Genomic DNA, 21,288 nt, shown 5'->3' with positions numbered 1-21,288 from the left:
TGCTTACCATCTAATCTACCCACACCTTGACATGTGGCCTTGTTAGGAGATATTCACATCACCTGTGAGTGGTCATAATTTTTTGACTCATCAGTGTAGTTTTGACTTTTTCTGGTCACTACGTAATTCCCATACTTCCGTTTGTTATTTCATAGTTTTGTTGACTTTACTATTATTCTAAAAATTGGAAATAAGTATTAATAAGAATGAATAGGTGTGTCCCAAGGTTTTTGACTGCTAGTGTACATATCATCATATCAACCGTCAGCCATCCTGTTCTCTAGATATCGGCCAATGAAGAATGTTTATTGGTCAACCACTATTAAATATATTAAAGTTTTCTTTCTAATTTTAAGCCATTTGTTGCATTTACTTTTTGTAAAGATCTAAAAATTGTCTCATTGTAGTCCAAACTAAACATTTGGTTGATTGTTTGGTCTGGTAAAGCCATCCTCTCTGCTCCATGGAGATCTGTAGTCATCTGTGTAACCTGTTCAAGACCTTTAAATACTTAAACAGACTTTCTGCTTGTTCATTCAGCAACACGGCAACAATCCATCAATCAGAGGAGGTACTCTTTCTAGGACCAACCCACCAACACAGAAACCCCCCAGCCCACCCCTATCAGGACGAGGCACTCTTGGGTAAGACTTTTCAGAAGATAAATTATTTCATCAAAAGTCACAGTTAATAGAATGGAAATGTTTCAAACCAATATTGTAAATCTTTCAGACAGAATTTGTTTTTAAAATGGGTCTACACTTATTCATTTGCTCCTGTCGCAGGCGTAACAATCCTTATAAAACACTTGAGCCGGTGAAACCTCCAACAGTTCCCAACGATTACATGACGAGTCCAGCACGCTTGGGCAGCCAACACAGTCCTGGACGCACTGCATCGCTCAACCAGAGACCGAGAACACACAGGTAACCCACATGCACAGATGTGTGATAGACATAGGCCAATGTTTGGCCATTTTAAGATCACATTGGCCGATAACTGCACATGTTGTGTGAAATAACTTTGGTTACTAGGGGAACCGAATAATTGACCTAATGTCTTTCGGTTTCTTTAATGGTTCTTGAACTTGCATTGTTCTGCCAATGCTTATGTAACACTTTGCTAAAATACTCTGATATTGTTTTCTGTTCCGCTATTCAGCGGGACTGCAACACTGAGTAATGTGACAAGTGATGTGACCACTCTTATGAGTGGGTTATTTTGAATCTACTGCGAAAAACATTACTGTGCTTCCTACTGGACGAAATTCTTTTATCAGTCCATTTATTTTTAGTGAATCAAAAGTGCAAGTCATTAATTTCGTCATGTTCAACTTGAATTGAAATGGATGGTTGAGTATACATATTAGTTTTGTTGTGAACCTAAAAAAATTGGTAGTGGGGGTTTACTTAAAAAAAAAAAAAAAAAAAAAAAAAGCTAGGACACAATTTCCACACAAACATTGCTAGTAAATAAAAAACATAAGTTGTATTTGCTTGGTAGCTAAAGCATATATTTTTACATGATTAAATTGAGTACAAAAAGTATAATTGAGTAGAATTTACTTAATCTTTTCTGCTGTATACTTCACCACAATTTTTGTTTTTTTCAGAATTATTAGTGATTTTATTTATTCCTTTAATTTTCATATCTTAAAGGAATATTCCAGGTTCAATACAAGTTAAGCTCAATCGACAGCATTTATGACATAATGTTGATTTGTATATAAAAATGTATTCCATCTCATCACTCCTTTTATTTAAAAAAACTCAAATCTATGTTCCAGTGAGATACTTGCCAATCTGTAAATGTTTAAAATACTCTGTTTCAAAAAGTATATACACAAGACAAACTACGTGTGTTAACATAATTTTGGTGTCATAAATTCACTTAACATTGTCTGTGAAAAGTTACATTTTATAACTTTGTTGTAATGATGACATAACACCGTAAACCCTAAAACGACTGTAAAAACTTCAACTACTTTACAGCTCAAATAACACAAGTTTAAACGGAAGAATTAAAAATATATTTTCTAAAATTATAAGCTTTACACTTCTGCCATTTTTACACCCTCCAAAAATTTTCCCCATTGTAAGTGGGGACAATTTTGTTTTGCTGCTGCTTTTTTTTTTAAGAGAACACGTCTAAAATATATTTATGGCTATCAACATTATGCACCATTTGCAAAAATCTATTCTGTTAAAATATGAAATGATGTCATCATTTGTTAACAGGCTGCTGAGTGCAGTAAATCCAATAAGAATTGCATTTCTTATTTACAAACATTTATTCTAAAGATTACTAAAATAATCATCAATAGATGCATTAAGGAACTAGAATCGTTGAATTAACAGGTGTAGTAGTTTTAGCTTTCCAAAATCTACCAACACCCTTGTCAGTAGATAATAAATACTTTCTCTTTTTAAATTATTGTATTTTTTATATGTATTTGTGTAAAATAAGTGTTTATATTAGGGCTGTCAAATGACTAAAATGTTTAATCGAATGAATTACATGGGATGACAATTTAATTAATCGCATACATAAATATTTACTGAGCCCTTCAAATAACAATATTTCAATATCCATCCATCGTCAACCGCTTATCCTGTGTACAGGGTCGCGGGGGGCTGGAGCCTATCCCAGCTAACATTGGGCGAAAGGCGGGGGACACCCTGGACAGGTTGCCAGTCCATCGCAGGGCAATATTTCAATATATAAAGATTAAATAATTATAAACAGTTATATTTAAATAATTATAAAACAACGATAATACAGATAATTATAAATGCATTACATTATTTTGGCACACAAGTGAAGCATAAAGTCAATACAAAAAGTGGCTTTAGAATGCAATATATTGTTTATTTCTATATTATTGAACATAAGTCAATCATTGGCATACAGTTCACAGCAATCTATTTAACAGTTAAATTTGTAAATCAGTCTGAGATCTATTATAAGTGCTTGTTTAAGGATGCATCAATGTACACCTGTGTCAGACAGATGCTTTTGGAGCATCTTGGTTGCCTTGCGTCATAAACTTTCCTTTTTTAGGTTGCTGTGTCAAGTTAATTTGAAACTTAGAAAAAACACATCTTGAGATCGCTGCATTCAGAGTTGTGCTCCAAGCTTTGTTTGAGCACAAGAACACGTTCTCATCTTGTAGTGTGTGTATTGTTCTCAGTTTAAGCTGCATGTTGCCTATACAACTGGAGATTCACTTACTGCCCCCTGGAGAAAACAGCTGACCTCACGTCTAACATCTGTAAATAATGTTATCATGCCATAGCCCAACTCAACTGCTCTCTGTAGCTTGCTCATCCCACAAAACAAACCAAATGCACACTCAGGACTGCAACAATGCATGCAAACTCCATCGATATATTAAATATTTATGATTTATTTATTCTTGATGGCTTTGCCTTTGATAAAAAGTTAAAGGAATGTTCTGGGTTCAGTACATGTTAAGCTTAATTGACAGCATTTGTGGCATAATGTTGATTACCACAAACATTATTTCGACTTGTTCCACTTTATCTTTAAAAAAAGCAAAAATCGTGGTTTCAGTGAGACACATGCAATGGAAGTCAATGGGGAACAATGGAAGTGTATGGAGCCAATTTTTGGTGGGTATTAACAGAAATGTGAAGCTGATAATTTTATAAAAGCACTCGCATTCATTTTTCTGTTTAGATTTGGGTATTATTTGAGCTGTTGTTTAAATTGTAATTTTTACAGTCATTTTAGGGTTTTAGTAACAAAGTTGTACAATTGGCAAAAACTCACTGGATGTTTTGAATTAACCCAGCTATCTAGCCACTAAACACTTCCACAATAAACTCTACAAAGACAAAAATGCGGTTTATGACATTTTATCATGCAAAGTGTGACACTACAAAGAATATATACAAATATGAATTTCAGACCTAAATTACACCGCATGATGAAATACTGATGTATCAGTATTCTTTATACACAAGATAAAGGTTCTATTTTCATAGCTTAGATAAATATTTTGCAGATATGATGAGTAGATTAATGATGAAATGACAAATATGCTTGAACATGGGTTAATGGACTGCTACATTAGCCCATAACTGGTTACACAATAATCACACATATAACACCAAAAACATAAAGTGCTCAAAATAATGGCAAAACATTATTAAACAAATTCACTTACAGACCCTGCATTTCAAAGGGCTTGTAAAGGTAAGATGGCGATAGATGACCGTAACCGCATGGAGCACATTACACTGCTGCAGCACCGCTTTCTTTTAGAACAGGAAACTCAATTCACATTATGGGAATATCAAAATAAATGTGTCAGTAAAAGTCTTAACACAAACTTATCTCCAGTCCAGCACAGTTAGAGTTGGTAAGTTTGATGAGGTAAATATTACTTTTTATTGCTGTACCGTTATATTGGTATTTATGTTGAATATTCAGATATATATTGTTAAAAGGCTGGAAAATATTGAGATTTGTTTTTCTTTTTATTATTATTGTCCAACTCTTAAAAAGCACTGAACTATGAATGACTGAATGAATTGGCCTCATCCGTTAGCTGTAATTGTGACTTTGGCAGTCATAAATAATACACAGCTTTTCATTTGCGTATAAGGTGCCACCACACGCCAGATCTCGTGGCAGTCGCCTGCTGCATCCACCAGATTTATTGTTTCAAACATAATTCATTAGCAGTAATAATGCATGTTTTTCCTGATGGGAACTCATGCTGGCAAATGATGTAGCTTAGTCTTGCATCAGAAAACAGAGATCATTTTTACTGCAAATATAGCTTTGATCAACCTTTATGATCAAGCTTTTTTTAAAAGTCTTACACTTCTAATGATCTCACTACACTTACAACTAGTCGCTCAGTGAATTTTGGTTTGGGAGTAAATTTGGTTGGATATTTATTGGAGAGACATCCCCACACTAGAAAATGTGTGTATAAAACAGGATTAAGCACTCTAGTAAAGTGACAACTGTAGCTGCAGTGTGTATGTGCACACCAAGTACTGACGCTTAGTCAGCGGTGATCAAGGGCGTCAGGTTTGGCTGAGTCAGTGCTTTGTGTGTGCGCTTATGTTATTAAGATGAAGTGTATGATTCCACCGTCTCCACCTGAGCCATTATCTCCTCTGCAGGAGTGTTTGCTGCTTATTCAGCTCCATTTGTGCTGCTGCATCTCAACTCACTCAAGCTCAAGTGGGTTCCTAGCGCATTATTGGACAATGTGAGATCACCATTTCCCCCCATTAGGTTAAAATTACGGATGTTCAACTGGTTGGATGGTGATCTAACAACCGACTAGTTTGGTGGTTAGGTTGACCAGTAAGTTTATGTGTGAAATCACTCCAATGTTGATGTATTTCCTATTGAAGCACTCCGCATCTAAGACATCAATCCGTCCATTTTATCACTAGGCTTGTTGAGTGCATTACAGCGGAGACGTAACGCCCTGTGGAGGCTTCACGCTATTCTCCACGGCATCCATACACAACTCGCCCCACTGAGAGCTAACCGTATAATACTGACAACGAGGAGGTTACTCCGTGTGACTATATCCTCCCTAGCAACCGGGCCAATTTGCTTGCTTAGCAGACCTGGCTGGAGTCACTAAGCACGCCCTGGATTCGAACTTGCAACTCCAGGGGAGGTAGTCAGAATATTTACTTGCTGCATTAACCCAGCGTTAATGTATTTACTTACTGACCTGAAAGAGAAAACTGACCAATTACACTAGACTGTTTACACAAATGCTTACTATAGTGGCCCTTGCAGAAATGTTGATAACGCTTAAGTGCGCTTTGTTATGAATTGCGGTCTGACACGTTTTGGAATGCAACGATGCATGGTCGCTCTTGCGTTGCATAGCTACTTGCGTAGCAAATATTTTGGGCCATAAGCCCAAAGTATACTTCGGCACAGGATGCGTGACGTTAATCTCGTATTCAGCAAAGTGCTCAAGCACTAAACGCGATAAACTAGATTTTTCTAACCATGCGTCTTTGAACGTGCAGAATTTTCATGCGCTTGGAGTTATTTGTACTAATAAGTAAATCCACAAGCTAGATGTAATCGCTGCTAAACATTAGGAGATGAAGGTTAAAACAACAAGTGTGTGGGTGGGTGGGTGTGGGTGTGGGTGGGTGGGTGGGTGGGTCTGGAGATACCTGCATTTAACTCAAGTCTGAAGGAATAAAAAGACAAATTATGGGTCTAAACTCCTGAAGAGAATGTCTGGTGTCTCAGCAGTCATAGCGTGCATGCATTAATTGCCTGTATATGCGCTCAGTTAAGTTGAGTGTTCACGTCAAAATGGAAGTATAACTATGGCTTTAGTGTCCATATAGCGTAAAACAAAACATGCCTAATTGTTGTCTGGTTAACAGCCTTATTTACAGGGATGACTTTTATTTTGAAGATATGAAGTTTTGCACATCCCTGGTTGTTTTTGAGCACAGTAGGTGTATTTTTGAAGTGCAGACAATGGGACAAAAAATACTCAGGAATATTGACTGTCCTGTGGGAATCCACGCAAAATGAAAGCACTTGCAGTGCAGTGTTGGCCCCTCTGCTTTCTATGGAACTGTGGCTTTTCATGGACTCACAGCAGAAAATGAGGATCAGATATGCTCTCTAAAGCCATGCCCATGTGGGGGTGTAATACTGACGCAGTGATGCTCAAAGCTATACAGTGTTGAATAATCCATGAATTGATCTGTAGTAAATGTATGCTTAACCATGTATGGATTTGTAGCACCATGTGTCTCAAACCAAAGCTTGTATCTAGGTCAGTTTACCATACGAGCTTATGATATGCTATATTCAGAATGGAATACTAGGCTTACTTCATCGTATAAACCATACTGCTTACTATTCTTTTAAAATAGTTTGTGAATCAGAATTAATTATGTAACATTGTGTTGCAAACAGTTGTCATATTACCTCATTGGAGCCACTGAATATGGCTATGTTTTGAATGGAATACTAGTGTACTGCACTATATATGCTGTGAACTGTCTACTGTTTTATTCAAAATGGTGTGTTTCAGGTATGCATTAAGGATCAATGTTTCAGACAGTGGGATTTGACATTGTCGCATCACAGTTACTTTGCATTTAATGTCGCAAGTAGTGTCCAGTTATCATCTCGGCAATGCATATGGTTATTTAACATTTTAATTTCATGTGTTATGGCAGTACTATTACATTTAGGGGGAAAAGATTGGTGGTTTATCACTTTCGGGTCCTTTAGTAGTCAGTTTTTTCACAGTGTGCTCTGGTTGTATACATTACATTTAGGAAACTAGTAGGTCATTAAATTATTCCATGTATACAGAAAACTCCCATCACACAGTATTAGGAATATGCAAAACTACATTACAGAATTGACAAGTCTGTGGTTTGCCTGAATGATTAGTCGATTAATTGAACTTAAAGATGCCCTATATAATTAATCTATTTCGGGATCTCCTGACACCATTTGAGCGTGTGTCTCTTTGGTAGCACAACGTGTTGTTGCGTTCTAAATAAGCTAGATGAAGCACAAAGAAATGGAATGGAAAGCAGGGGGCAAGTTAATCAAAGTCTGGCTATAGAGCGCAACCGTCTGGTTTTGGAAGTAAAAACCACATTCATTTGTTCCATAGGCAAATTAATTTGTAACGATAAACCTCTAAAGTCAGAGTTACCATGAGCTCCAAGGTTATTAATCTGCTTAAGAACTACACTACCCATGATCCTGAAGGGAAACACTACACCAATCAGAGAATCGCAGGCAACAAAGTGCCACCAAACAAGCACTTTGTGACGTACTGTGAATAATGCAATCGAGATATTGTCAACTTTCTTCCTGTATATATTTGTAAAAATCTGAATATTTTGCAAAATGGTTAATATATATTGTTTCTATACTTATAATCAACAACTTAAATTCAATATTCCTATATTTTTCCATTGTTTATTAATTTGACTACATCATTTCGCTGTGCTTCATGGGATTGTTGTTTATGCTCTCATTAAAGACTGTTTCATGAATTATTAAAATTATTAATTGTTTTTTTCTATTCTGTGTTTATGTACTACTTTGTTATAATGTATTGTAACATAATGTTCTTATAATTCTCTCTTAATAATGTTTTTTTGTATTACTAATATACACTTTTAAATTGTTCTCCGGTAAATAAATAAAGCTTATTTGCGTGACTAGTTGCCATCGTGAGTCGTAACCCATTCCTACACAGTATGCATACTGCAGAAATAGGAGTTGTATGGTATGCTATTCTGAACATAACCTGACTTCCTCTATCTCTTTCTCTAGTGGCAGTAGTGGGGGTAGCAGCAGTCGAGAGAACAGTGGCAGCAGCAGTATTGGCATTCCCATCGCTGTGCCAACTCCTTCCATTCCCAACTCAGTCCCAGGTGAGCTGCAGCCCACATTTAAAGCTGGTTGTTTGATGGTTTACATTAGGGTGTAATGTCCTACAGGTTAGGGTTACCTTTACAATTATACATTCTTTATTGATATTCCCTCTGCCTGGGCCCTGAAAAATGTCATTTTCTTAATCAGTATTTTGTCTTGTTTTCCAGTAAATTTTCCAGTTTTTATATATATATATATATATATAAAAAGTTTAATTAAACCAAGAAAAATAATATTTGCCAATGGGGAAAGAAAAAAATCTATTATTTAATACAGTCTTACACTAGTAGAAACACTACAGTGATAAATGGAACAGGATTTGTTGTGCACTATATGCATACACCTTTCACAGCCTCATTTTTAAGCTAAAGTTTTGTTAAAGTAGGCCACTACACATGAAGAGATAGGGAAGGAAAAGGAAAACTGTCTTAGGTGATCTCTCTGCAGAGAAGATTAAAACAAAATTGATTTTAGAAGAAAAGAGGTTACTGTCCCATTCCACTGTGAGGAACAGACCCTCCATCCCCTACATAGTTGCCATTTTGCATGTTTATTTAAAAAATTTGTTTTAAAAAAATTTGTTTTAAAAAAAGTTTTTCTTTAAGGCTCGGATATAAAACTATTTTGGAATCTGTAGAGCTCTGTTTCAAAAGCTGGTGTGTTGCCTACCAAGGCAGCAATTTAAGGGGTCATAGTTGTTCTCCAGACAAACTGTTCCAAAATGTATGAGACATCATTATGCCGTGTTTAAATAAACCTTGTTTTGGCACTCTTTAGGCATTAACACATGTATTGAGAGAAAAATGCATTTATATCTTTTTCAGTACTGAAAATATTTGATCGTAAAAGTAAAATAGTTCACATGTAAATAGGTTAACTATTTGTGTATGCCTTGTTTAAGCTTTATTTGAATCGTACTAAAAAGTATCAAAGCTAATCTAATTGTAAATGGCCAATTTTACCCAATATTTGTGTATGTTTTGTATATTTATGCTTTTTAGAGTAGTGTTGTTAGCTTAGCAACATGCTAATATCAAATTCTGTTGGAATCAACACTGAAAATCTTCAGTTAGGATGCTATCTTAGAAGGTAGCTGAATTTGTGAACAATATACTGCGAGGCAGCTCACTAGGACCTTAGATATATGTGCGTATTTGTCAGAGTGATATCAATGAATGAGAACTATCAAAGTGGATTTTCTTTTATGATGGTTCTGACCTGCAGTCACATCCATGTCATGGGTCCCTCCCTTTGGAGCCCCTGCCCCTCCTCCTCCACCCCCCCTCCCTGGGCAGGGCCCACCAATGCCAGCTGCTGTTTTAGGTGAGCCCCTCCCGCAAGCATTCCTGTCCCACCATCTGCCTGTATGTGATGTTTCAGAATGTGTCACTTACAGGTGTTAATGATTTGGGTTGGTGGCGCTGACATTTACTACGTTTTAATTTTTTGGGTGGTGGTTTATCGCTGCTTTCAGAATTATATAAAAACACTGTGAAGAACTCTCTGAACTGCCTGAGAGCATTTACAATTCCAATGCACCACTTGCATATTTAGAAATTGAAAAATCTAGTTTTAAGTTTCTTAAGGCTGCTTTGTTGGTGTCAGAGATTTCCTCACTACAATAGATTTTGAAAGATCCATGATTGTACCTTCTGAATGCTGCTTAATATCTATCCAGCGTTATGTTGCATTAATCACAAAATCACTGACTCTATTATGGCACATTTAGAAATTGCCTTTATTATTATGTGCTAAATGAGGTGTTTGTTTTGCATTTATATCATGTGTCAGTGGTGAAGTCTAGTAGAGCCACAGTGTTCCACTGTGTTTGTTGCTCCGCCCATCACTATCTGGGAGCCTGTGTCTCAAGGGCTTCCCTGTTATCTGTCATTACCAGGGCAGATGGGATTTCCTCCATAGGGGTATTTCCTGTTGACAGTGAAAACACACAGGACAATTTTTTAACTACAACTCATTAAAGTATGTTATTTCTTATCAGGCCCTTGATGGTTATCTCTTAAAGGGGGAAGCCTTAATCATTTATTCTTGTTCTTAATCATTAACCAACTTTTCTTTGCAGTTTTATTGAAGGTCCTGCGGTCCACATAATGTGAATCCTGTATTTTCATGGCAATATTGCTTTTAATTATTTTGTGAATATTTCAGCTACTTGTAATAACTGTGATTTTGAGTCTTTAAAGGGGTCCATGTCATGAAGAATCACATTGTCCTTGGTCTTTTGACATAGAAGTTTATTGTACTATTAAAAAAGCATAGTCCATAAAGAGCAGTTATCGACACCTAGCTGCAAAATTATAACACAGTGGGCTTGAATATTGAAGCCTTAAAGGGGACAGCACAGAAAACTGACATGACAACCGCCCTTGACATATGACCCCTTTAAGGCAAATTTTCAAACAAATTTTTGCAGGTGTTTTTGTGCACATGCCCAGGTTACTCAAGGTTTTTAATTTGCCCAACATTGTGAATGAGGTACTATGGAGTAAAGATCTGTTACCAATGGGTCCTTAAAGGGATAGTTTGCCCAAAATGTTTAATTCTGTCCTCATTTTCTCACCCTCATGTGGTTCCAAACCTGTATGATTTTCTTTTATTTTATTTTTTTACCATGAAACTGTTCATGTTCATGTTGCTCTTTTCTGTACAATCAAATAATATCAGGTGCTGACATGCTTTAGAAAAGGACAAAAAACATTATTAAAATAAATCCATTAAAGTATTCCATATGACTGATGTGCTATATTTCAAGTGTTCTGAAGTAATAATTATAGCTTTGCGAAAAATACAACGGACCACAATTCTGAGTAATTATTCACTGAAAATCTTGCCCTCATAAGTCACTCTCAAATCTCATTATTGTTTCTGCATATTTATACTGGCTGTATTATTTTTGGTTACAAGACCTACAAGAACCAATGGTGTTTGGTGTCATCGATGTCCATTTTAATATGCACATGTGTAAATGAGATTCGAGAACTACAGCAGAAGGGTAGATTTCAGTGTTCACAATTTTAATTTCAAGTTGTTCCACATGTAAATCTTTCAAATGGCTTCCGAAGACTTGAATACAGTGGCAAGAAAAAGTATGTGAACCTCTGGAATTAGCTGGTTTTCTGCATTAATTGGTCATAAAATGTGACCTAATCTTCATCAGTCACAAGTATAAACAAACACAATGTGCTTAAGCTAACAACACACAAACAGTTATAATCTTTCATGTCTTTATTGAACACATCCCATTAAACATTTACAGTGCTGTGGAAAAAAGTAAGTGAACCCTTGGATTTAATGACTGGATGATCCTCTTTTGACAGCAATAATCTCTTCAGCTCAGCCATATTCTTATTACACTTGTCTGGTGTGAACGGCTCTCTTGAGGTCATTCCAGAGCATATCTATTGGGTTAATGTCTGGGCTCTGACTGGGTCAATCCAAAAGGAGGATTTAATTTTTTTGAAGCCATTCTGTAGTGGATTTACCTTGATGTTTAGGGTCATTGTCCTGTTACATCACCCAACTTCCACTGAGCTTCAGCTGGTGCACAGCCACCCTATCTTGATAAACTTGGGAAATCATTATTCCCTTGATGATGTCAAGCGGTCCAGGCCCCAAAGTAGCAAAGCAGCCCCAAATCATGATGCTCCCTCCACCGAAATTCACAGCTGGAATGATGTTTCATGTCGTCTTTACGCCATCCATAGTGCTGCTTGTTCTTACCAAACAATTCAACCATGGATGCATCAGACCACAAAACATTTTTCCCAGTAGTGTTTTGGAGTGTCAAGGTGGTCTTTATCAAACTTCAGGTGTGCTGCAATGTTTCTGTTGGAAAACAGCGGCTTCCTTTGTGGTGTCCTGCCATGGACACCATTCCTATTTAATGTTTTCTGTATAGTAGACTCTTGAACAGATGTTAACCAGTTCCAATTATTACTTAAGTGTGTAGCAGTCACTCTAGGGTTTTTTTTTTTTTTTTCACCTCATTGAGCATTCTGCAGGTTGCCCTTTGAGTCATCTTGGCTGGATGGCCACTTCTAGGGCGAGTAGACACAGTACTGAATAATCTATATTTATAGACCATTTGTCTAACTGTGGACAGTTGAATATCTAAGTTCTTCAAGACAACATTGTAATCCTTTCCAGCTTTATGCAAAGCAACCATTCTTTATCATGTCTTTTTGATATCTTTTTTTTTTTTTTTTTTTTTTGCTTGGGATGGTCCATATTTGCAGATGGTTCTTGTGAATGGCAAACTCAGTGTTTTTTAACAGGTCAAATGAGCTCTAACTTGTGTTGGGAATTGCAAGCAATTTTACGATTCTGATTCCTCTTAACGATTCTGGTTCCAGTAATTCATTTAGTACGTTTATTTTAAAATAAATGTTTAGAAATGCTTATTGCATTTACTACCCTCTGCTGTCTAATAATGAGATAATTTCAGATTTGTACAGGGCAGATATAACATCAGAAATACATTTAATACAGTTCTTGTAAAAGGTGTTTGCAGACTTTTTAGAGACATGAATACAATCCAATAATAAATCTTTATTTTAAATTAATAAATCTAAATCAGTACGAAATGTGATGACATTTCATTAATTCATTTATAATTTTATTACAACAGAACTTGATTATATTTTATTATACATTGTCATATGAACAACTAGTCAGTAACTGCACTGTTTGATTTATTAGAGACAGCAGGTCATCATTAAATAAATGCAACCCGTTCCAGAGACAGTTTGGACTGATTTTTTTTGCCTAATGTTGTACTTCAGGCTCGTGAGACTTCAACACTTCTTATTTAATTTCAGGTTGGACATTCATAACTTGCACATCAGTATGAGATTACTCGTATACTGGAAGCGCTGTATGTTTCGCACTGTAGATTCAAAAGAACCAGATCATTATAATGGTTCCTTTGGGATTGTACTATACTGGAAGCACCATATTTTTTGAGCTGTTGATTCAAAAGAACCGGCTTCTTAGAATAATTATTTCGGGAATTGAACCGTACCGGAAGCGCATATGTTTTGTTGTAAAAAGAGCTGGCACGAGACTCATTCGATTTGGAATTAAATATTGCCAGTGTAGTAACCCTACTCTGGTAGAACTGTGTTTATACTCTGTCAGTAGGAGCACGCTGGAGAACCGTTAACGAAACCGAAAGTCGCGAAGATCATACGATTCCAGTATTTAAAGAATGGAAACAGTTCTGAACAAGAACCGGTTCTCTGTTCCCAACCCTAGATCTGACCCTCACCTCCAATCCCGTTTCATTCATTGGATAATAGGTTTGCCAACTCATGACTGTAATTAGCTTTTTTGTCACCTTTAGCCTAGGAATTTACTTCCTTTTTCCACAGCACTGGGAATGTTTAATGGGATGTGTTCAATAAAGACATGAAAGTTTCTGTGTTGTTAACTTAAGCTCTACAGTGTACTTGTGACTTTATTGAAGAGTAGATCACATTTTATGACCAATTAAAACCAGCTAATTCCGAAGGGTTCATTTATTTTCTTGCCACTGTTTTTTGCATGAGTCATATGGACTTCTTTTCATGACAGCCCCTGGACACTGAATGTGTTTTTTCATCTAATGTTGACTTTCTCATGTCCTGTCTTTTCTCTTTTTAGCTCTTTCCTCAAATCAATCAGTATAACAAACTATAAAATCATGAGATGTTATTTTCCTTGTTCAGGATGTAATTCACTGTCCATTTCTGGCTTTTCTCCTTCTCTCTGTCTGTTGTTCTGTGGGTACTAACAGTGGCTCCAGGGCCGGGTCTTGGGCCCATCCCCATGTCGCAGTTCGGCACAATATCTCGGCAGATATCCCGACACAACTCCGCCACCTCTTCCGCCTCCATGATTTCGGCCACGGGTACATACAGACGAGCGCCGTCTGTCTCATCCCAGTTCTCCCTGCAGCAGACGCACGTTAACGGGGGAACAAGTGCAAGTAAGAGACGGAGAACGCAGCATTTTAGTTGTACCATAAGGATGATTCTTCAATTAGAGGATCATTTCTGTCCTCTAGGATGAGTGTTGAAATGTTACATTTACAAAAATGTCTTTGTTTTGGTCTTGTGCCCTACTCAGTCTTTTTAACTTTTGTTTCATAATAATAATGATGTTAAAATCATGAAAATTCTATCTTGCACTTCTTAGGAGCTTAAAAATAATTTCACATTTTAGTTAATTTGGTATTTGTGTCCCTAATACTACTGCCATTACCATCATGCCAAACATTTTAGCAAATAATCCATTAAAAAAAAAGTGTGTGTGTGTGTGTGTGATCAGCCACAACATCAAAACCACCTGCCTAATATCATGTAGGTCCCCCTCGTGTCGCCAAAACTGCTCTGACCCGTCGAGGCATGGACTCCACAAGACCTCTGAAGGTGTCCAGTGGTATCTGGCACAAGACATAATCAGCAGATCCTTCAAGTCCTGTAAGTTGCGAAGTGGAGTCGACATGGATCGGACTTGTTGGTTCAGCACATCCCACAGATGCTCAATCGAATTGAGATCTGGGGAAGTTGGAGGCCAGGGCAACTTCTTTAACTCTTTGTCATGTTCCTGAATCAGACCAGGCCAATTAATTCTATTGCTCAATGGTCCAGTTCTGCCGCTCACATGCCCATTGTAGGCACTTTCGGTGGTGGACAGGGGTCAGCATGGGCACTCTTGACTGGTCTGCGGCTACACAGCAAGCTGCATTGCTCTGTGTGTTCTGACAACGTTTGCCCTTGTCAAAGTCACTCTGATCCTTACACTTGCCTATTTTTTCTGCCTCCAACACATGAAATTCAAGAACTGACTGTTCACTTGCTGCCTAATAAATCCAAACCCTTGACAGGTGCCATTGTAATGAGATAATAAATGTTATTCACTTCACCTGTCAGTGGTTATAATGTTGTGGCTGATCAGTGTATATGTACACACGCATATATTATTTATTAATATAATATAGTTAATGCAATTAAAATATATTTTTTAAAAGTGACAGGACAGCAACATGACTGTTTGATGATCAGAAAGGTTCATGTAAACCGATTCACTCGCAAACTGACAGCAAATTTAAACTTAACATGTAATAGTTTCCTACAATCCCATTTCAATTCATACACATTTAAAATCAGCTCTAGCAAGGTGAAAAGCATTTCTAAGTATCATACCACCTAGTTATTTTTAGGCCGGTCGTGTCTGTGGTGAAGGGAACAGCCTGTCTCATCTCGCAGGTGTGCGGCTGTACACACTAATGTCATTACGTCCAGAAAGCCTCAGATGTGTGATTAGTGAGTGCACAGACCCAGCGGCCACCTGTTTGGTTTGTGAATGGAGATTTACCATCATCTCCTACGCTTTTAAGCAGAGAGATGTTAAATCCTATTGTCAGATGTCCATGAGCATTAGAGTGATCTGCATCAATGGCATGAATGAGTGTATTAATGAAGCATATATCATTCATGCATTCAAAAAAATATCAGTTTAATTGCATCAAACATTCCTCACGATCATTCTAATGCTAAAAACCTACTCTATGCAAGTACGCAAACGAAGGCAAGAATGCTCGTGCTTTTGCGTTACTGTGACAGTAATACATCAGTACTCAACGTTTACTCTCGAATGTCTGACAATAAACCGAATGTTTTATTTAGGTTGCAAATTATATACATTTTGTCAGTTTAACCAACTTTAACTAGCTCACTCAGCATGATTCTCTAAAAACTGTTGCTCCGTCATGACACTAGGTTTTCTTGAAAGAGAAAATTGTCTGTAGAAAAATACATTTTACCCCAATGCCCACTGTAGTGCTGAAAATGCGTGCTGATGTTGAGTTATAAATTTGGGTTTTGACACATGTTGAAATGCAGCCACATGTTAAAGGTGATGTATGTAACTTTATAACTAACTAACTAACATACAACCCCTGGAAAAAATTATGGAATCGCCACATTTAGAGGATGTTCACCCAGCTTTTTTACATTCTTAGCAAATAAACAAATCACAGATATGACCCACAACTATTTTTGTTTAATAGCTTAACATTCTGGCTTCTTGAAACATCCCTCAAACAAATTTTAATTACATTTATTATAATTAATAGCATACTTCTTTTCCAGATCAAGTAGAGGAACAAATTATGGAATCGTCAACAAAATAATCGCAATTAGCACATTGTTGCTCCTCTGGCTTTTATGACGGACTGAATACTTTGAGGCTGGTTCCAACTTTCTCGTAGCGGTTGACAGATTAGCTTTTCAAGATGGAGCCTTGTCATGGACCAATCTTTTCAATTTCCACCATAAATGTTCAATGGAATTGAGATTCGGACTGTTTGCTGCCATGACATAGTTGATATGCCTTTCCTGAAGAAAAGCTTTAACGCTCTTTGCTCTGTGCAAGATGGCGTCTGTGTGTGTGGCTGGCCGTCTGCTAGGTTTTTATTTTGTTTGTCTCACTCCTAGTCCAGGATGTCACTGCTATTTTGATTTATGATCGTGTTATGCTCATTAACATCAGAAACACTGTTAATATACTGTTTGAATTGGGAGGACCATGTTCATACCTCCCTCCATTCCTGTCCAGTGTTTAACCAAGTCCAAATTTAACAGACTTTATTCAGGATTTTTCTGAAATCTTAGGGGGAATTTTATGGAAATTTGACAAGTTTTTTTAATAGTGGGGGATTTTAATATTCACGTTTGCTGTCCAGCCGACCCTCTGCTGAAAGACGTTTTGAATCTTATTGACTCTTAATCTTGTTTAATCAGTAAAGAGTCCAACACGCTTCACTTTTTCCACATTTTGTTATGTTACAGCCTTATTCCAAAATTTATTAAATTCATTGTTTTCAAACAATACCCCATAATGGCAATGTGAAAAGTTTTTTTGAAATATTTGCAAATGTATTAAAAATAAAAAACGAAAAATATCACATTTACATAAGTATTTACAGCCTTTGCCATGACACTCAAAATTGAGCTCCAGATATGACTCTTGCCATTCAGGGCAAAAAGTTCAATCTTTGTTTCATCAGACCAGAGAATTTTGTTTCTCATGGTCCGAGAGTCCTTCAGGTGCCTTTTGGCAAACTCCAGGCGGGCTATCCTGTGCTTTTTACTGAGGAGTGGCTTCCGTCTGGCCACTCTACCATACAGGCCTGATTGGTGGAGTGCTGCAGAGATGGTTGTTCTTCTGGAAGGTTCTCCTCTCTCCACAGAGAAATGCTGGAGCTCTGTCAGAATGACCATCGGGTTCTTGGTCACCTCCCTGACTAAGGCCCTTCTCTCCCAATCACTCAGTTTGGCTGGGTGGCCAGCTCTAGGAAGAGTCCTAGTGGTTCCAAACTTCCATTTACGGGTGATGGAGGCCACGGTGTGTGCCTTACCAAATCATGTCCAATCAACAGAATTTACCACAGGTGGACTTCAATCAAGTTGTAGAAACATCTCAAGGATGATCAGTGGAAACAGGATGCACCTGAGCTCAATTTTGAGTGTCATGGCAAAGACTGTGAAAACTTAAGTACATGTGATTTTGTTTCGTTTTTTATTTTTAATAAATTTGCAAAGATTTCAAACAAACTTCTATCACGTTGTCATTATGGAGTATTGTTTGTAGAATTGAGGAAAATAATGAATTTAATCAATTTTGGAATAAGCCTGTAACATAACAAAATGTGGAAAAAGTGAAGCGCTGTGAATACTTTCCGGATGCACCATTTCAAAATTACATTTTCTCTCAAAAGTGTGTGAGAAAGCTGTTTTTATTCAGCTGCAGTCTTATTTGAACAGTAATTCTCTTTTGAGGTATTTCAGTTGGGGTTTATGGAGCATCATAGTACAGAATCTGCACTTTTAAAGGTTCTTAATGACGTTTTGGATTCTGGGGATGCTGCAATTCTGGTGTTAATAGACCTTAGTGAGGCATTTGACACCATAGACCATGCAATTCTTATTGCACGGCTTGAGTGATTGGTAGGGATTCAAGGGACTGGTTGAAGTCCTATTTAACTAATAGAATATTTTCAGTTTCCTTAGGTGAATTCACATCAGCTTTGGCCCTTCTTACATGTGGGATTCCACAAGGATCCATTTTGGGACCCATTTTGTTTTCATTATATATGCTTCCAATTGGGTATTTTTTTTAAAAAACACGAAGTGTCATTTCACTGTTATGCTGACGATACTCAAATATATGTGCCAGTAAGAAAGGAAAGTAACTATTTAGGACCTCTTGCATGTTTGAAGGAATTGGAAACATGGTTGGTTGTGAACTTCTTGTATCTAAATGAATGTAAAACATTGTTTGCATCCTCTAATGCATCTTGGTCCCCTAAATTTGATTTAGACCCTTTATCTATTTATTGTAAATCCATGGCAAAAAATGTAGGGGTACTTTATGACGACTCTTTAAAATTTGACAGATTAATGCCGTTGTCAGATCAGGCTTTTACAGCCATATCCATAGACAATGCAACACAATGTCAAGCAACATACAGAAGAGATTTAGACCAGGGCATCTGCATACTATGAGACTCATAACTTGGCTTCTGCTTTACATGTAATGAAGAAAATGTGCAGTAAATCTACCTAGCAAGTCCGGCCCTGAGGCACCCAAGATCCCAGGCCCCCAACGCGTTACAATACTCCCAGATGATTAGGAGCCGCCTCCTAATGAAGTGACGCCCTCCTAAAAATGTAATTATAATAGTCATAACAGCATTAACAGATGTAAAAATTTTAAATAATATTGACAATTAAAATAATTATACTACTAATAATATTAATAATAATACTAGATACAATAATAAATGGAGACCATAGTAGTAATAGATTTGTGCAAGAGTGCCCCCCTTCACCAACCAAGTTACCTCAAGGTCTAAGGCCACAAGGAGTGGAGTAAAGATTTGAGTAAACTTATTTAATTGTTTGTCAGTCACAGCTACTTGTTTTTTTCTTAATGACATGGTCCTTTAGTACGTGTATCCATTAATTGATCGATATTTTGTCTGTTTTTCCAATTGAGCAAAATCATTTTCTTGGCAAGAGCAGAATGGGAATTGTGAATTCAGATGAGGGGTTTATTTGTGAAAGGTCGCCTAATAGACATATGGATGGGATGGCAGAAATATTGCATTTTAATAGTGCAGATATCTTAGCTGGGACATCATTTCAAAAAGTGGAGATTAACGGACAAGACCAAAGTGCGTGAAAGTATTTGTATGGGGTGTTGAGACTATAGTGTGTGCACATTTCTGAGGTTGCTAGACCCATTTTGAACATCTTGTATTGTGTAATGTGGATTCTGTGCAAGAATTCAGATCAGTTTGTATTTTTGCTAATTGTTTTCCAGAAGTCATAATGTTGAGTTGTAATGTTGAGATGTCTTTCTCATTGCCAAACCGGTTCTGATATTGTAGTGTATAGATTATATAAGTGTATATAATTTAGTAAGTAGTCTTGTTAAATTACTGATCTTGTTACTTTCTAAGAGCGTAATTGTTTCTGTATTGTTTTCTCCCATTTTGGCTTTGATGGCACTTTTGATTTGTAGATAGAAGAAATGTTCTAGATATGTGGTCTGTTGCTAAATCATACTTTTGATGGAAGTGTGTAATTCCATCTGGTGTTAACAGGAGGTAATTTATTGATGTTGAAATCTAGATTATGCCATAATGGAGAATTATTATTTTTTTGTTTAATAGTGGTAGACTGATATACATTGCAGAGGCCGATTAATCGGCAGATTTTCTGACTTGTTTAATTAACGGCATCGGCCGGTACATTTTCCCATTTGGCCAATTTGTTTCTTGAGGGCGCTGAGAATCGCCTGCTTGCATGTGAAGTGACTGAGACATGTAAACAACATTGTCATTGTTCGTTTTGTTGTTACATGCCATTGTGCTACTACAATAATAGACAGTGAGAGTCTCATTTAAACGGTTTGCATATCAGAGCGTTTGTGCTCTGCCTGTTTCATTCTCTCTCGCCTCGACAGTTCCCTGTAACTTAACTGTATTGTTTAATGATAAATAGGCAAATATCAATAAAAATAATATCATATACTGCTAATATGCACATATCTTGTTTAAACAGATGTAATAAACCAACCTCACACAACTTAAGCATATGTGTCCTGTAGAGTGCTCATTTATTTACCTCTAAAGCACGTATTATAACAGCCTCTCCTCAGCCGTTCCCTGTAACGTTTTTACTGATTAAAGGCACATATAAATAAAACATATATTATATACCATCTGCAAATATGCAGATTTCTCATTTAAACAGATGTAATTCAGGAAAAGCCTCCCCTGAAGCGCATATTCTATCAGCCAGAATCAAAAGTTCCTCTGATTCACAAATCACGACAGTCAGTCCTTGACAATCCAAGCAGGCTTTCCAGGCCGTTTAAACTGTCAGGAGATTGAGGCTCACGCTGGATCCGCACAAGCTTGTGAGTGCAACCGAAGTATTTATAGCAAGTCAGTGCACTGTCGGCCATGTTTGGAATGCTCTCGGGAGGCTATTTCCAGTCATGACAGTGCTCCTATGTACTTAAATGGAGAGACCGAAATCTCAACGGTTGGTAAAGATTATGATCAAAGAACACATTTGAAATCAGCAGGAAAAATGACAACACTGGTATCATAAATGGTGCTTCTTTACCTAAGATTATGCTAAAAAAAAAACGCAATTTTTCCCAGCATTTATAGCTAACGTGCATGTGTGTTCTAGAGTTGATTGACAGGCAATGTCTCTATCTAAAAGGTGATTTGGCTCTTTTACCTGTAAGGTGGGACTTTCTATCTACATCCGT

The 21,288-nt window shown here is 37.0% G+C and overlaps 1 protein-coding gene across 8 annotated transcripts in view; it reads left to right on the top strand.

Moving 5' to 3' along the window:
- Positions 1-21,288, top strand: part of abi1a (abl-interactor 1a) — a 72,893-nt gene that overhangs the window by 40,767 nt on the left and 10,838 nt on the right. For 3 of the 8 annotated variants that reach the window (XM_052113548.1, XM_052113551.1, XM_052113550.1), the window contains 5 exons: positions 541-644; positions 786-926; positions 8,338-8,438; positions 9,664-9,762; positions 14,231-14,422. In XM_052113548.1, the coding sequence (XP_051969508.1) occupies positions 541-644; positions 786-926; positions 8,338-8,438; positions 9,664-9,762; positions 14,231-14,422 (637 nt within the window). The remainder of the gene's footprint in view (positions 1-540; positions 645-785; positions 927-8,337; positions 8,439-9,663; positions 9,763-14,230; positions 14,423-21,288) is intronic. The other 5 variants (XM_052113552.1, XM_052113553.1, XM_052113555.1 and 2 more) reach the window with 3 other exon arrangements.

This window comes from Xyrauchen texanus, chromosome 41 (genome assembly GCF_025860055.1).
Source record: "Xyrauchen texanus isolate HMW12.3.18 chromosome 41, RBS_HiC_50CHRs, whole genome shotgun sequence".
In the NCBI taxonomy this organism is placed as follows: Eukaryota; Metazoa; Chordata; class Actinopteri; order Cypriniformes; family Catostomidae; genus Xyrauchen; species Xyrauchen texanus.
Note: the sequence above shows the minus strand (reverse complement) of the source record. Positions and strands in the feature narration are given on the sequence as shown.